The sequence below is a fragment of the Gymnoscopelus microlampas genome (genome assembly GCF_963454915.1).
Source record: "Gymnoscopelus microlampas genome assembly, chromosome: 6".
Lineage (NCBI taxonomy): Eukaryota > Metazoa > Chordata > Actinopteri > Myctophiformes > Myctophidae > Gymnoscopelus > Gymnoscopelus microlampas.
This window is the reverse complement of record NC_139943.1, coordinates 43,065,723-43,080,771: the sequence shown is the minus strand read 5'-3', so window position 1 is coordinate 43,080,771 and position 15,049 is coordinate 43,065,723. Positions and strand designations below refer to the sequence as shown.

Below are 15,049 nucleotides of genomic sequence, written 5' to 3'. Positions count from 1 at the left end.
GATCAATAAAGTCCTACGATCTTGTAAAATAGTTTCTATTTGCTTTTTATTTTTTCCCCAAGCACTTCCATCTCCACAACTACCCTCTGCTAATTCTACCAAGGTCAAGATAAACAACTGTGCTCTCTTTCTTTGATTAGGGTAATGCAGACATTAAAAGCCCAGAAATTCAATTAAATTGGCGGCTTTTGCCACAGAGGAAAAAGGGAAAGGACAGAACGCAAGGAGACGCTATCGCTTCGGTCGGGCGTACTAAGTGGAACAAAGAGATGGAGCTGGGGATCTGAGAATCGGCAAAAGGGCATCAGGACGATAAGGATCAAAGGAAATTCTTTAGAGGAAATGTAATCGCTGGCAGACACAAGGATGCATTCATGCAGATCCAGTTGTGCCTTGCAGAAGCAAGCTGCTCCAAAAAATACCAGTAAAGCTGCACGAAAATAAGGTCAAGCCCAGCGCAACATCCTTTATTGGGAAGTAACGTTGCAGCAGTCGAACACTAGTTGGCTAATACAATGTTAAGTCAGGCGAGGAGAACAGAAGAGCGACAAAGCTATGAGTATGAGAGTTCATCACGTCCTGCAGCATGCACCTCATTAAGACTTTTCAATCGAGTCGAGATGGATAAAAGATAGAAAATGCTGACTTACTGTTTCAGGCACACGCATCCACAAAGTGATGAATTCCCCCTGAGAAATTAGATTTGCAAAGAGACTTGGCGCCATGAGATTTATTTTTTCAGCTTCTCACTCTAAACTGTGGACCTGTATTATGATTCAGGGGACCCGGTCCCATTTAAAGCACAGGCAAACTGTAGAATGAATGACAAAATCGCCCTCCACAGAACAAAAGGACTCTTCAGGTTCATGGATCAATAATACTGGTCCTTGCCTTGACTCTGAAATAAGCCTCTGAAAGGAAGGAACTTGATTTTCCCCCCTCTTGTATGTTCTATTTGTCCTTAAGTCAGACAAATGCAATTCAATAACCCCTGACAAAATAATTAAATCTGCCGTTGCACCAGTTTAGGGCTTGGGAACATGACTTTTTTCTTCTTTTTCTTTTTTCTTTTTTCTGAACATCATTCTGGTTTGTGATTCTGCTCTTACATGCTGTGGTGAAGATATAGACTTCCTTTATGATACCATTACCTTCTGTTGCAGCCCTGTGTTCCAAGCACCTTACTATTCCAGCTACTAGCTAGTTTGGTACAGTTTACATCTTGACACATTTAGCATGAAAATCTTCTATATCATTTTGTAAATGCTTTCTCAGTTCATTTAACTTAGGATGTAAACAGTAGGTGAATATATAGATCAATCCTGTGCTAAGGATAGATGGTAGATGCCAATAAGGGGATGCCAAGAGTTATTTCTGTCACTCTGGTCAGGGCCCTGAGACAGGTACTGTAACATGGAGCACAATGCTGCTGGATGCTCTACCCTAGTGAAAGAATAGAAAGTCAGATTTGTTTAGCCTGATTTGTAAGGCCATGAACAATTTGAGTTTTCTTACATTTTTCTTTTTTTGGGGGGGGTTTAACATTTTCTAAAAAATATTTTTTGGGAATTATTACGAAAAATCTTGCAAGTGGAAAATACATTTCTTAATCTTTGTTTTGCCTCTTCTGTTACACCTGTAGTCCCCATAGAAGAACTATTTTACACATCGCTGGCAAACAGCCAGCGATTTGATTCAAGCTGAGCTTTTTGGGGAAAAAAAATGTGAAAATGTGTGCAAATCTTTGAATAATATACATTTTTAAGCGAACGTTTGTAACTCAAATCTTTGCTTCTGGGGGTCCCTGGAACAAAATATTTTTCATGTCTTTTTCATGACATGAAAAAGTTTGAGAACCACTGATATACAGCAACATACGTTTTTTCAGAAAACTCTAAGACCGTTCCCGGTCTTATATGGGTTAAGGACTACAGTAAGTCGATGTTGTATACTTTAGACTCTGTTTTGACTTTGAGAATCGGAAAGAATAATTAATGGGCCAGTGAGTCGGAGTGACTGAAATTATTTTATCCAGAGCCTGCAGTTCATTTGAGATAATTTCTTTCAGATCAGTGTCTTAAAGGGCAAGACCACTTTGGTAGAGGTTTGGGTTGTGTAGTTACCTTGCCATGATGTAACTCCAAAGGTGGACAAGAAATAAAAAATAATTGCTCCATTGATTAGAAATTGCTAATTCAAAATATGTTCCTCGTTGACTTACATTGTACAGTGAAACAGCTCTCAAAGTCACTCTTTTAGCCCGTAAACAAACACAAACAAAGCTGATTCAGACAATGTAGAACATCCCCAAACCCAGTACTGTTTTCTTTTTTTTATAAAAATGTCTTCCTGTTGATTTTACTATTTGAAGATCCGGATCTGTGGATCCAGTCCGGGTTTTCTTCCTAATAAAAATGGTGAAATCAACAGGAAGTAAAAAAAAAAACTATACTGGGTTTGGTGATGTTCTATTGTCTGAAACAACTTTGTATACGTTTGTTTACATGCTAAAAGACTGAGAGGTGTTTCACTGTATAATGTAAGTGAGGAGCATATTTAGAATTATATAAATATTTTTTATATAATATAAATATGCTAATCTAATCAATGGAGCAATTATTTCTTGTCCACCTTTGGAGTTACATCATGGCAAGGTAACTACACAACCCAAACCTCTACCAAAGTGGTCTTGCCCTTAAGCATTTACCTGGAAAGAGGGTAGTGGACAGGAAGAACCCCAAAATGTGTGTCTTTTCCACGTTAATAAGTGGCTGGATATTTTACTGCCTCAGTCCTTTCATACTGTGTGTATACACAACCTATCAATCCACTACCAATGGTATTCAAAGCCAATTTGGTATACACTGCATTGCTGTAGATTTTAAAATTGTATTGGTCCCAATACTGATTCGTTTTTTGTTGGTTTTTGCATAGTGTAATCAATCAAGACAAAATGTACCTTGTATTTAGTATGACCAATGATGAAGCATTCTGCTCTGTAATTTAATTAGTGTTGTACATTGACATCAGAGAATTTGACTCAAAACAAACATTTATGAGGCACGTTCTTGATATGAGTGTATTGTACTGTAGATTGTTGCAAAGCACAGGGGCATTCTAGCATTGCACATCTATAGTATTGCACAGGTCAGCTGGAGTAGACAGAGGTCAATACAAGTGTTTTCTTTTACTGTGCGTTGTACTGTACCTCAGTCCATGTGCAGCATGTGCTTTGCTGATGGTCAGACAAGCTACCTGCTGAGAAGTATGAACTCTTTCTAAGATTTATGGCCTCATGATGAGAATTTGCGTAATGTTAGATCATTAAAAAGCAATTACCCCGTGTGTATGCATGCACGGACGTGCGTGCACATGCAGGTAGGTGTGAGTGTTACATTTTCCTGACTCTTGTGAGCAAACAGATTTCCCATCCTTACACTAAGTCATGTTTGTGTTAATTCTGAGACAGGTCCATATGCTGTAACATGTAATACAAATAAAGTCATTGGTAAGTGTGTATGTATGTGCACGTGGTGGTGAGGAGTTGTCGGGTACTGTAGGTGTGAGTGTTACGTTTCCCTGATTCTTGAGCAAACAGATTTCCCTTCCTTATATTAAGTCCTGTTTGTGGTAATTCTGAGACAGGTCCATATGCTGTAACATGTAAGACAAGTAAAGTCATTGGTTTGAGGAAACTGCTACTGTATGCACTGTTTACTTAATTACTGTAATACTCCACAGCAAGAGAATATCAGAAGGTTCAAAACAACAAGCAGTGCCTTTCCCTGTGTTAGCTATATATCACATACGCCGCAATATTGGTCCATTGCCCAGAGGCCGAATTGCTCATTGACTTCAGTGTTATAACTTTATTATATAAGGACAACTTAAGGTAATTGAAATGATTAAGTTGACAGACAGGAAATGCTATTTACAAAAGAATAATTTATGAGAGCCTTTATTTGAATCTGCTCATTGACTTTTCAAATGACAGTTCTTTTGAACTACACTGTATATACTCTGCTTGTGGCAAACAAACACAAAGCCCACAGTGCTCTCTCTTCACTTGTGCCTCACTGTTTTGCGCATGAGCTGTTGCATTTCATCCATGGGTGTCCTGAATTTCACATTGTATGCCCAAGGCGCCATGGGAAAAATGATTTGTCCTCAGGACATGTAATTGTAGCCACCAAACTGCTAAAAAGTTAGTCGGTGAAGCACAATGTGTTTTTTCCAGCTGAATTCCTAGATTCTAGGTTCATGCACTCAGTGTAGCGCATACTGTATCTCTGCAAGTCTATGACATCGGTCATCTATGACATACTATATCTATGACGTATGACTCTATATTTGGGCAAGGTTTCAGACCGGTCTAACCGCCATTGACTTCCATTATTAAATTAAATATTTAAAATATAAAATACTATATTATGTGAAAAATAAATGCATGTACTGTAGGCATTTCCTTGGCCCACTGACAGCATGTTCAAGACATTTGGTGCGGATCAGTCCAAAAACAGACACGGGGTGAAAACATACTTGCCTTTGACCTGGTGGAGATGACCTTCCTAAAGTGTTCCTTATACTGCAATTGTCAACTGCATTTTCGCTAGAATAAACAAAACTAATCGTGGTTTGCTGCATATCAGTCTGGTATAGTCCATCTACCATTCTCCTACAGTAACATTTAGAATATAAAACAAAATTACTCTCATAAATCAATACGTTTTTGGTTATTTCTTATCTTTCTACTGTATGTATCTGTTTGTATTTATGTTTTTGTTTCTGTTTAATAGACAGTACATTGGAAAGAGACACGCAGGAGTGGGTAGAAAGAGGGGATGAGGACATGCAGCACTTAAGCCAGAATCCAATGCGGGATGTTGCAAATGATGTGGTTTGCATGGTACAGTAAGTGGCTGAGCCACCAGGACACTGCAGAAGTCTTTGACTTTGTCATGATGCGTAAACCCTGTGGCCATCATATAAACATGCATCAATCCACTGGTTGACCACGCCCTGCCACATCGACCGCTGCTGCCCCGTGACACGTTCTACTTCATCCTAATTAGAATTAATAATTGAAAATAGGAAATCGATGAGTGCAAATTAAGTGCGGTACCAGTCGGTTTTATTGGGTTGACATTGTCTCTCGTGCAGCTGTCGTTGGCCATGACTGACCTACTCTTGTGTGCAACATCTGTGACGCAGCGTGATCGGTTTGCAGAGTTATTTATGTGCCTTACTATGTGGGGGAGCGCTCTGTAAATATGCTTGCACCTCTGCTCTGGCTGCTTGCTCCGTGCTGTTTTGTGGTGAGCCAGCAGAGGGTTTGTTTTTACAGGACAGGGCGAAGGGTGAATTATTAATTGGTGGGCGCACTGGACTGTGTAACAATTTGCTGATCCACACGCTTTCATGAGCCGCGTCAAGTTCTGTTGAACAAGCTGCTGGTTTACTGCATTGAGGCAGAGCTTTCTCTCGCCCCGTGCATGCATTGCTGCTCAGTTCAAGCAGCTTTATTAGAAAGAGCCCCTGTCCTGCTTAGCACCTTCACTCCTCCATGCTTGTCCAAGGATACAGTGTGTGAGGTGACCTGCCCCGCTGTCGGCCTCAGTGAACTTCCAGGCCTTTAACTCTGTTAGAGCCGTGCTGCAGCCGAGCCCGCTGGCAGCGGCAGGGCTCCTATTGATCCGGGTTCACGTCCCTTACAGAGCTTGGACAAATGAGCAGATCTTCCTCAGGATAAACACCCTGGGCAGACTTTCTAATCAGTAACGTATAGCCAAAAGAATTTGGTTATTGACTCATTAGTTGCTTGGTCCTAAATAGATAAGAGTCACATCTTGTTATCCAGTTGCGGTTCGGTAGTAGAGGGGTGCACATCGTGCATAATAAAAGCGGAGACAGCTGGGAGCGTCTCCATCGAGGAACTAAGCAGTGAACTCTCTTCCGTTGAGACTGTTCCTCTGTGTGCTGTACCTTGGACTCGGGCCCGCACTGCTCGTGTACCCCAGGGAAAGGTGAACGTACTACAGGGCACGGCTAAGATGAATTAGGCCGGGACAAACGACACGCCCCGGAGCAGAAGCTGCAGCACACGCACAGTGCTCTGTTATTCCAATTCAGCAGAATTCCCCACCCCATGACTATTGGCTGTTTCTTCTGTAGATTTAGAAATACATTTGTCACGCTCTGTGGGAATGTATCTAAAATGTTGTGCTTGTCATCTGCGGGTGTTGTGAGCACTCATAAATAACAGTGTGATAAGTGTCAGCAGGATCAGGTGGGAACAGTGGGCTCGTCTTGTAGCGTATTGGCAGCTTTTACAGCAGTAGGTTCGACAAAGCCCAGAGACATTTATCACTCAATGCAAATTTAGCGCCTTGCGCAAATCATCGCTTTCCCACTAGACCCTCATACCAGTCCTTTCTGCTTTTCACACTATTAGTCTATGACACAGAGTCAGGGAGCTGTGATGAATAGCTTAATGTAGAGTCAGCCTTCCACTGAATAACTCATATAACAAATAGCTCCTATAGACAGAGGTGCAGGATATATCACATACTCTCAGGCTAAAAGACTGAATTGTTTCATTGTTCCTTTAAATGATCACTTAATCATTTGAAATCTCCAAAGAACTTACCTCCTCTCCTGCCATTTTTAAATGCTTCCTGTCTTCACACACTTTCATAATTGACATTTCAAATAGGCCTATGCCTGGACAAAAGGAACAAAGTTGGTGGTGAGAACATGAATCAGAGAATGGAATCTCAGGGTTTCGCTAATCTGGTGAGACAGTGTAATACAGACTGGCATAGACAATGAGACATACTGTTTTGCTGTATGTAGCACCAACAAACTCTGCCAAGTGTTTGCAACCCTGCAGCTATTAGGAGTGCATTTATGCCTGTCCAGCCATGATTATAATCGGAGCATGAGTTTGCCCCATGCCCAGTCCAGTAAATGAAGTGGAAAACCGTTAGGCATCCTGGCATAGTAAGGAGTAAGCTAGGATGCAATTTCTGATGAGTGTCTTTCAAAGACAGAGTCCTGCCTTTATGCAAGAGATTGACTTGAGTCGCACTTGTTTTGGCCGTTGCCTTGAGAGGCTTACAGGACAAACATTCTCTGCTGAAGAGGCCAAGTTCAGGAGAACTTCTTGAATAGAGTCCACCACTGAAAGTCGTTTGGCTTTAATCCCATTGCGGGTGCTCCTGTTCATGCAGACTTTTGAGCACACTTCAAAGCTCAGCAGCACTTGTGATGACTCTCTGGCAGTCCATTTTCTGGACTTCACCTGCTCAAATTAGCTATGTGCCGATACCGCGCAACATGATCTGCTTTGTTCCAGCTGAGGGATTGTACAGGGCTCCTTGGGATTGTCACTGTCCCAGTATGTGAGGTTATCCACATTCCCACAGCTAGGCATTATGAGCTCTGAGAGCTGGGTGCTGTGCATGTCTTCTGTTAAACTCACCCACCAGAGCCAGACCAGTTAATAGGGGTGGGGTTTCAGGTTCTCTAGTCCCAGGCTTGTGTTGGATTCAGCACCCACGCACTAAAGCCCACAAGGAGTTCCTCATTCCCCAGGCACTATTTAGCCTCTCTCTCTCTCTCTCTCTCTCTCTCTCTCTCTCTCTCTCTCTCTCTCTCTCTCTCTCTCTCTCTCTCTCTGTCTCTCTCTGTCTGTCTCTCGCTTGCGTTTTCTCTGTCTCTCTCTCTCTCTGTCTGTCTCCCCCTCTCTGGCAGATGCTGTCTTGATATTACTGAAACCCAAAGTGATATAAAAGTTTTTTTTCTCCCCTTGTCTACTCTCTCTCTCTCTCTCTCACTTGTGCACACGCACGCGCGCGCACACACACACACACACACACACACACACACACACACACACACACACACACACACACACACACACACACACACACACACACACACACACACACACACACACACACACACACACACACACACACACTCTGCCTGCAGCAGAATGTGAACTCTGACTCCTTAATCACAGTTAAATGCTGTCAGAGCTGTGGAGTGAGAGGCTACTGTGTAGAGTTTGAGAACCTCTGTGTGGGAGAGAGACGGCAAGATAATGAGCTTTGCTCCGAATGTGCTGAGGCACCTAACAGCGAGCCAAAGAAGGTTTAAGACTTTAAATAGACACATTTGTCGAGCTGCTGAGAACCAAAAACGTCTGCAAATCAAGCCCTGCCTAGATTTTATGTAGTTAAATTTTTTCTGTTGTGCCATCCTGGGTGTTTTTCACCCAGTGCAAAAAAAAGAAAAACTGAATTTGGAGTTTTACTGACATCACAATTTGAGTTGTGTGCCTGAAAACCTTTCACTGCACGGGCACAGTGCAGTGCAGTGTAGGCAAAGGTTTTTTGTGAGTTGAACCCAGGGGTTGTGTCTGTGTAGGTGCAGCGGGTGTTGTCTGTTAAGACAGAGATTGTATTGTGCCGAGGGAGTATTGATGTGCAGACTGGGTGCTGATGAGAGGCTGATAGACTGCTAAACCAAGCTGCAACCAAGCTGCTCATCCATTACCAGGGCCCCTCGGCCACCCACGCACTCCAGATTTAATGTAGCAGGGTCGTTTACGTGGCAGTAGCTCAACCTTTAGGGAACTCATCCATGCCAGTCTCAAGGCCCGGAGCAGATTAGATCAAATCAATAGCCACCCCCTGCGAGGCCCTGTAACATGGTCTCTGGTCCAAGCTGAGAGGCAATAGTGCTCAGGCCCAGCGTTCCAGGACCCCCCTCAGGGCAGAGCTGTCTGAATCAAGCAAGGGGCTGATCTTCCCCCTGCTGTGTACCTGGCAAAAAACAGCATTCAGTGACGACCATGAAACAGCTTTCATTAAGCTCCCATTCCGGTTGATCACTGCTCTGGCAAGGAGAAAAGCATACAGGGAGGGGGCCTAGTGTCTTTACATTTATAACCCTGTCTGCTATGATGGGAGAATCAATAATGGAATATTCACTGTCCCGGTAGCTGTGCCAGCCAGGATGTCAAGCTGGGCTTTTATATGAGGCAATACTGTTGCTGCTGATCCAGGGACATGAGGCTGTATCAATCACTTGAATCACCACCAGATCTCCCAAACCACAATTACCCTGCTCAGAATGAAGAGAGCACATCCAGAGACTGATGGTTACCATATGACTAAGCAATATATCTAACCTTCAGCTTACTTGGTTATGGCTTATTGAGTTTTGCTAAACAGACTCAATCCCTAGTGGCCTGTAAGAAATGCTTGGTCAGAACGAGCATAATATATACACTGTCTTTACACCAGTCTCCAGGCGACTGCACAGTATTGATGTAGCATCTCAATGAGCTATATACCTTAACACGCATAAGGCAATTAAGTTATATTACTTTACCAATCTTCTTGAGTGCCAATTCCAGGATTCAATTTGGCAGTCTAATCCTGCTGTTTAATATCTCCATCGAGATATATTTGACTAAGGTTTCTGTACTTACACAGTTATCTCAGGACATCAACATTGTTCCCATCAAGGATTATTCAGTTATAATAATGCCCTCAAAACTATTTACTGTAAATTCAACATGGTGAATGTACTGTAGATTTAGAAAAGTACAGAAAATCAGTATTCACTGAGAGGGAGTTGGCAGCATTGTCGTTATTATGAGTGGCTTTCAGATGCATCTGCAACTCAAGTACCAAATTAAAATATGAGGTCAGCTCATTAGTTCTTTTGTAACCTGTGGTTTTACTCTATGTTTAATGGTTCTTCATGAGTCCCTCGAGTCAGTTGGAAGTTTGCTGATTTGGGTTCCAGGTTTTGCAGATTAAATTGGGGATTTTATTTGCACTTTTACCCTTATCATTTTTTAATGGAAACATGGAAACATGGAAATATTACAAAGTTACATTCACTCAATACAGTCTTCTGAAACTAGTAAGTAGCACCAATAGCAAAGCTAAAAGTCAGGATAGGACACTAGCTTTCAGGTTACCATTTTAATTAACGTTTTTTTAGCACTGGTGATCTGGTCATCTTCGAAGCAATATGATATGAGCTGCAATCAATATTGGCTGACCTAGATATCTGTTCAATATCATTCACTTATTTTCTTCTTCTTCTCACCCTGGAGTGTCACCGTAAAAGGTTTTTATTGTACCCTTTTGCCAATTATAGACAGGTAAAATAACACCTGGAGGTCACATGTGGTGACTACTGTATGGATACCGGGAATGATAAACATGAAAAATAATAAGACAAACAATGTGAAATACAGGACAGGAGAACCTTAGACATAAAGTGGAGGACTGAGATTTTTGAGGTGACAAAATATAATTTTTGTCATCCATTTCTTTAGTGCCAATCAAAGGAGAAAAGATGCCACTATTACATTCACTGATCACTGTGTTTCTGTGTTCTTCTGCTCAGGTCTTTTACATTTGGTTTTGGTTCTGTTGAGGTAATCTTTGTTCTCTGCTGTTCATTTCATCCCATTCTGTTCCTACTGATGCCACTTCTCTCTGTGTCCGCAGGCTGCGAGAGTGACTTCTGGGGACCTCATTGCAGTAACCGTTGCCAGTGCCAAAATGGGGCTAAGTGTAACCCCATCACAGGTGCCTGTGTTTGCACCGATGGCTACCAAGGCTGGCGCTGTGAAGAACCCTGTGAGCATGGGTACTATGGCAAGGCATGCCAGCTACCCTGCCAGTGCCTCAATGGCGCCACCTGCCACCATGAGACAGGCGAGTGCATCTGTGCACCGGGCTACACTGGAGCTTTGTGAGTATCAGCAACAGGCTATATGAGGATGGGTCGCGGGGGTATTAGATTTGGACCTGAACAAGCAAACAGTTAAAGGAGTCATATTTTACATGTCTTCACAGATTTTTATTTTGGAACAATATGACTTGTTTTCTTCTTCTTCAGTTTTTCCCCCAGTTTTTAAAGCATTTTTTGTATATAGAGCATTCTGTTACCTGGATAAAAATGTCAACATTATTTGACTACTATACGCATTATATCGTTTTAAATATAAAGCAACAATGCTGTGGAACAAATTAACCATAGGGCAACTGAAAATCCTCAAAATTGCACTTGCTACTTAAATAATTGTCTTCACATTTTTATATTTCATTTCTGTAATGTTTATCAGTTTATGCTCACAAATATAATGAACCAGAAGCCTGGTGACTGATTTAAATTAAACACTTGTTCAGTCATTTAATTCATATCTTATTCCAACATTATAGCGGCTTTTAGGGACTGTGCGTTTTCTAATTACAAGGGGGGGGGGGCTAGTGCTGATGTGATTTCGTTTTTGTTTTTTTCCCTTGACCCCCCCCCCCCCCACCCGAGTGACTGTACGACCTGTCTGTCTGTCTGTCTGTCAGATCTACAAGCTAACAACGCGTCGCCATGTGATGCGTTGTTAGCTTGTAGATCTGTTCTTTTTGCACACGCACGCATCCAAACAAACGGAGGAGTTGGTCTCTAAATAGTTAGACAAGACATCGGTCTAATAAAGTTAGTAAAAACTAACGTTATAAACTTGCCGGACAGAGAACATTACAGTGTGCACCCGGCAACTACATTTTTTTTTCACATGAACTGATAATGTGAGAAATACGATGTGTGGGACGTAAACTGAAGTGGGAGATACCAAATCGAGTCACCATAAAGGGTAAACTTGATATATATAGGGGAGTAAAACAAAAAGTATGAAAAACAAAAAAAAACTAAACATTTTTTAAATAAAAAATTCAACAAATTAAAGTTGTATGACCCCCCTGAAGCCAAAATAAAAAAAACATGCCCCCTCAGTGCTCAATAGAATGTTTGATGACACCCCCCCACCCCCGCCGTTCTGGACCATACCATCCTTCATTAAAAAAGCACAGTCCCTTACCCTTAAAAGAAAATAGTAAACAGACCATCCATATCTGCTTCCACACAACACTTCTTCCCCAGATCGTTATATGTTTTACGATTTTTGTTGTGCAGCTCAGGAAAAGGAAGTGGCCACATTCAACTAAGACAAAGTTCAAACCATTTAAAGGGGCATGAAACCCTAGCCTATAGGCTATTTTGTACCTAACTCAGGTTAAAAACTACAGCAGATTAATAACAGGTGCAGCTAATAAAATGTGTAATGGGTGTGTTACATTTAGGTGTGTCCTCCAGAGCGATGTGAGTGTATGTGCAAGTGTAAACAGTAGTCAACAGTATTGTCAATGCACATTGACACACCTAAATCTAACACACCCATTATTAATTTGATTAGCTGCAGCTGTGTTGCTTACTTCACAAGCCGAATCCCAATTCCATATACTCAAACTTCCATACTGGCGTCCTCCACTCGCGGCTTAGCCACGCCTCCGAGCGAGGAGGAGGAGGGGGATGGTGGAGTCGATCAGGTTCACTTTAAATAATTTTAGCGCTGCTTGCTCAGTTAGTTGGTTTACGGCAAGTAGTCAGCGTTTATCTACCCCAATGTAAGATTGTTGTTGTGGTGACATGACGATGATTCGGTGGGACCGTCGCCCAAGGCAAATGTTAGAGGAAACACTGAGCAAATTGTTCATCGAACACACACTTCTCTGCAATTGAAACTTATGAACGATTATATGGTGATGAGCTAAGTCTATTGTGGATGCACTAGATGTGTCATATAGTCTGAAGTGCATTGTGGACACACTGTATAGTGATTATGTCTGAGTAGTCTCTTCTGTTGGCAGCTGTGGAGAGCGGTGTCCCTCAGGCAGTCATGGGCTCCAGTGTGAGCAGCGATGCCCATGCCAGAACGGAGGAACATGCCACCACATCACCGGAGAGTGTTCCTGCCCTGCTGGATGGACGGTAAGCCACTAGGGAGGGAGGGAGAGATGAGAAGGAAAGAAAGAAGGACATACTGTACTGTAAGGGTGGTACTTCTTCTCAATACCACCATCTTAACCCATTAAGACCGGGATTTCATTTTAGATTTTAACCACTTTAACCATTATCTTATACTTTGGCTATTCAAAAAATAGCAGACATACAAGGTCAGAGCGCGGCACATTTTTTTTGAAAATCATGAAAATTTGTGCAAATCTTTGAATATATATATTTTTAAAGCGAACATTTGTAACTCAAATCCTTGCTTCCGGGGATTCTACAAATGTCTTCTAAATCCTAAAAAAAAATGTATTTGGCCGCGGACCCCCATCTCAAAATATGTTGTTCCAGGGACCCCCCAGAAGCAAAGATTTGAGTTGAAAATGTTCGCTTGAAAAATATATTATATTCAAAGATTTGCACACATTTTCAAGATTTTTCAAAAATAGCAGCTCTACAAGCTCATAGTGCGGCACTCGGTGCTGCACTAAGAAATTGTAGATCTGCTATTTTTGAATAGCCACAGTATAAAAATAATGGCTAAAGTGGTTACACAGTTCCCGGTTTGAATGGGTTAAAGGAAGTCTCAATTAATAATTTGCTTGTTGAGGAGCCGAGAAGAGAGGAGAGAGGAGCCTCCCCGAGGAGCTTGGAGCGAGAATGCAACAAGTGGATCCTTTGCTGAAATGTTTTGTCTGAACTATAGACTGTAAAAAGAAATATGGACGAAGGGAGCCGTGACGTCACCCATTGATTTCTTCAATTGAATGGCATGAAACGTCTTCTGCAACCAGCAGGAGGGGAAATAGTGACACCCTTTAATGAGAACTACAGCATTTTAATGACTTCCTTATTGGCTTCATATCCAGTGACGGAAACTTGCCTTCTGGTCTGAACAAGTGATGAATGAATTGAAATCTGTTTAGTTATTGGATACTACAGCTGGCCGTCTACTCAGGCTATGGGATCTGAACGCTATGCTCTCTGGGAGATGGGAACAAAAAGGCAAGGTACTTACGGACTGCGAAAGGGTAGCCTAGAGCCAACAAAACGTTTTTATGTTTTGATCATGTCAATGTGTTTATTTTAAAAGTGGATTGATGAATGGCCAGGACTTGGTGTAATGCTTTACACAATTTAGCTGAGAGTTATTCCCCCACCTGTCCCCTGATCTAATGAACTCCTGAGGTACTTTTCACAAGAAATGTGGCGCTGATTTGTCCAGCAGTTTGCGAGATTAGTACACAGACAGACACAGACACACAGACATACACAAACCGATCATCGTATACACGGCTAGACTCTTGCAGAGCCGTGCCATAAAAATGATATCACAGAGCAATGCAATGCCCAATACTACATCACAGACAACAAAACGATACAGGACAAGACCAAGGCCAGTGACTGGTGATCCAGCTGTGTAACACCTCATAAGTAATTGACGTTGCTTCGAAATGACGCTTCACTGAGCAAAAATGTCTCATTTGGCAAATCGATTCCTCCGTCCTCACATCTCGTCCTCGCATCTCATCCTCGCATCTCAACGTCGCATCGAGATGCGAGTGAGGGATACGACGATGGAAAAATTAGTATTGATAAGAACCCAGGGACTAGATGAAGGAAAGAATGATTGGGAAATGGAAGTGTGTTGAGTAGATTGCTACGTTTTTCTTATATTTATTCATTTGGTTATAGCAGGGTATTAGTAACATAATGTCCTTAATCCCAGTGTCCCATTTTTTTTTTGTCAAGACGACAACAACACCTACACAGAATACAACAACAGAGAAAGAAGGAAAAAAAGGGAAAGAAAGAAAATGATGGAATCAAGAAAAGAAAAGGTGGAGTGGATGTTACTTGTATCTGGCCGCTATACAGCCTTCAAATCTAGTTTAAAGTGGTCTCCATTAGGGGTGTGCCGATATATCGTCCCACGATATATTGCGCTACGTTCTCATGACGATATGTATCGTTTTGGCATTTTTGAAAAAAAACAGAAGTATTTGTTTGCATTTGCTTTTTTCCCCCTCCATACATTTTCATAAGCTTTTTTTCCCCCCCATATATTTTCATTATAAAAAAGTGCCATACTGTATATCGTATCGTATCGATATCGTGAGCCCCATATCGTGTATCGTATTGTATCGTGAAATGAGTGTATCGGCACACCCCT

At 41.9% G+C, this 15,049-nt stretch overlaps 1 protein-coding gene across 1 annotated transcript in view; it reads left to right on the top strand.

The window, feature by feature from the left end:
• Window positions 1-15,049, top strand: part of megf11 (multiple EGF-like-domains 11) — a gene marked incomplete at both ends in the record, with an annotated part of 74,834 nt that overhangs the window by 14,635 nt on the left and 45,150 nt on the right. The window contains 2 exons of the mRNA XM_084060219.1: window positions 10,536-10,782; window positions 12,738-12,858. Of these exons, the coding sequence (XP_083916345.1) occupies window positions 10,536-10,782; window positions 12,738-12,858 (368 nt within the window). The remainder of the gene's footprint in view (window positions 1-10,535; window positions 10,783-12,737; window positions 12,859-15,049) is intronic.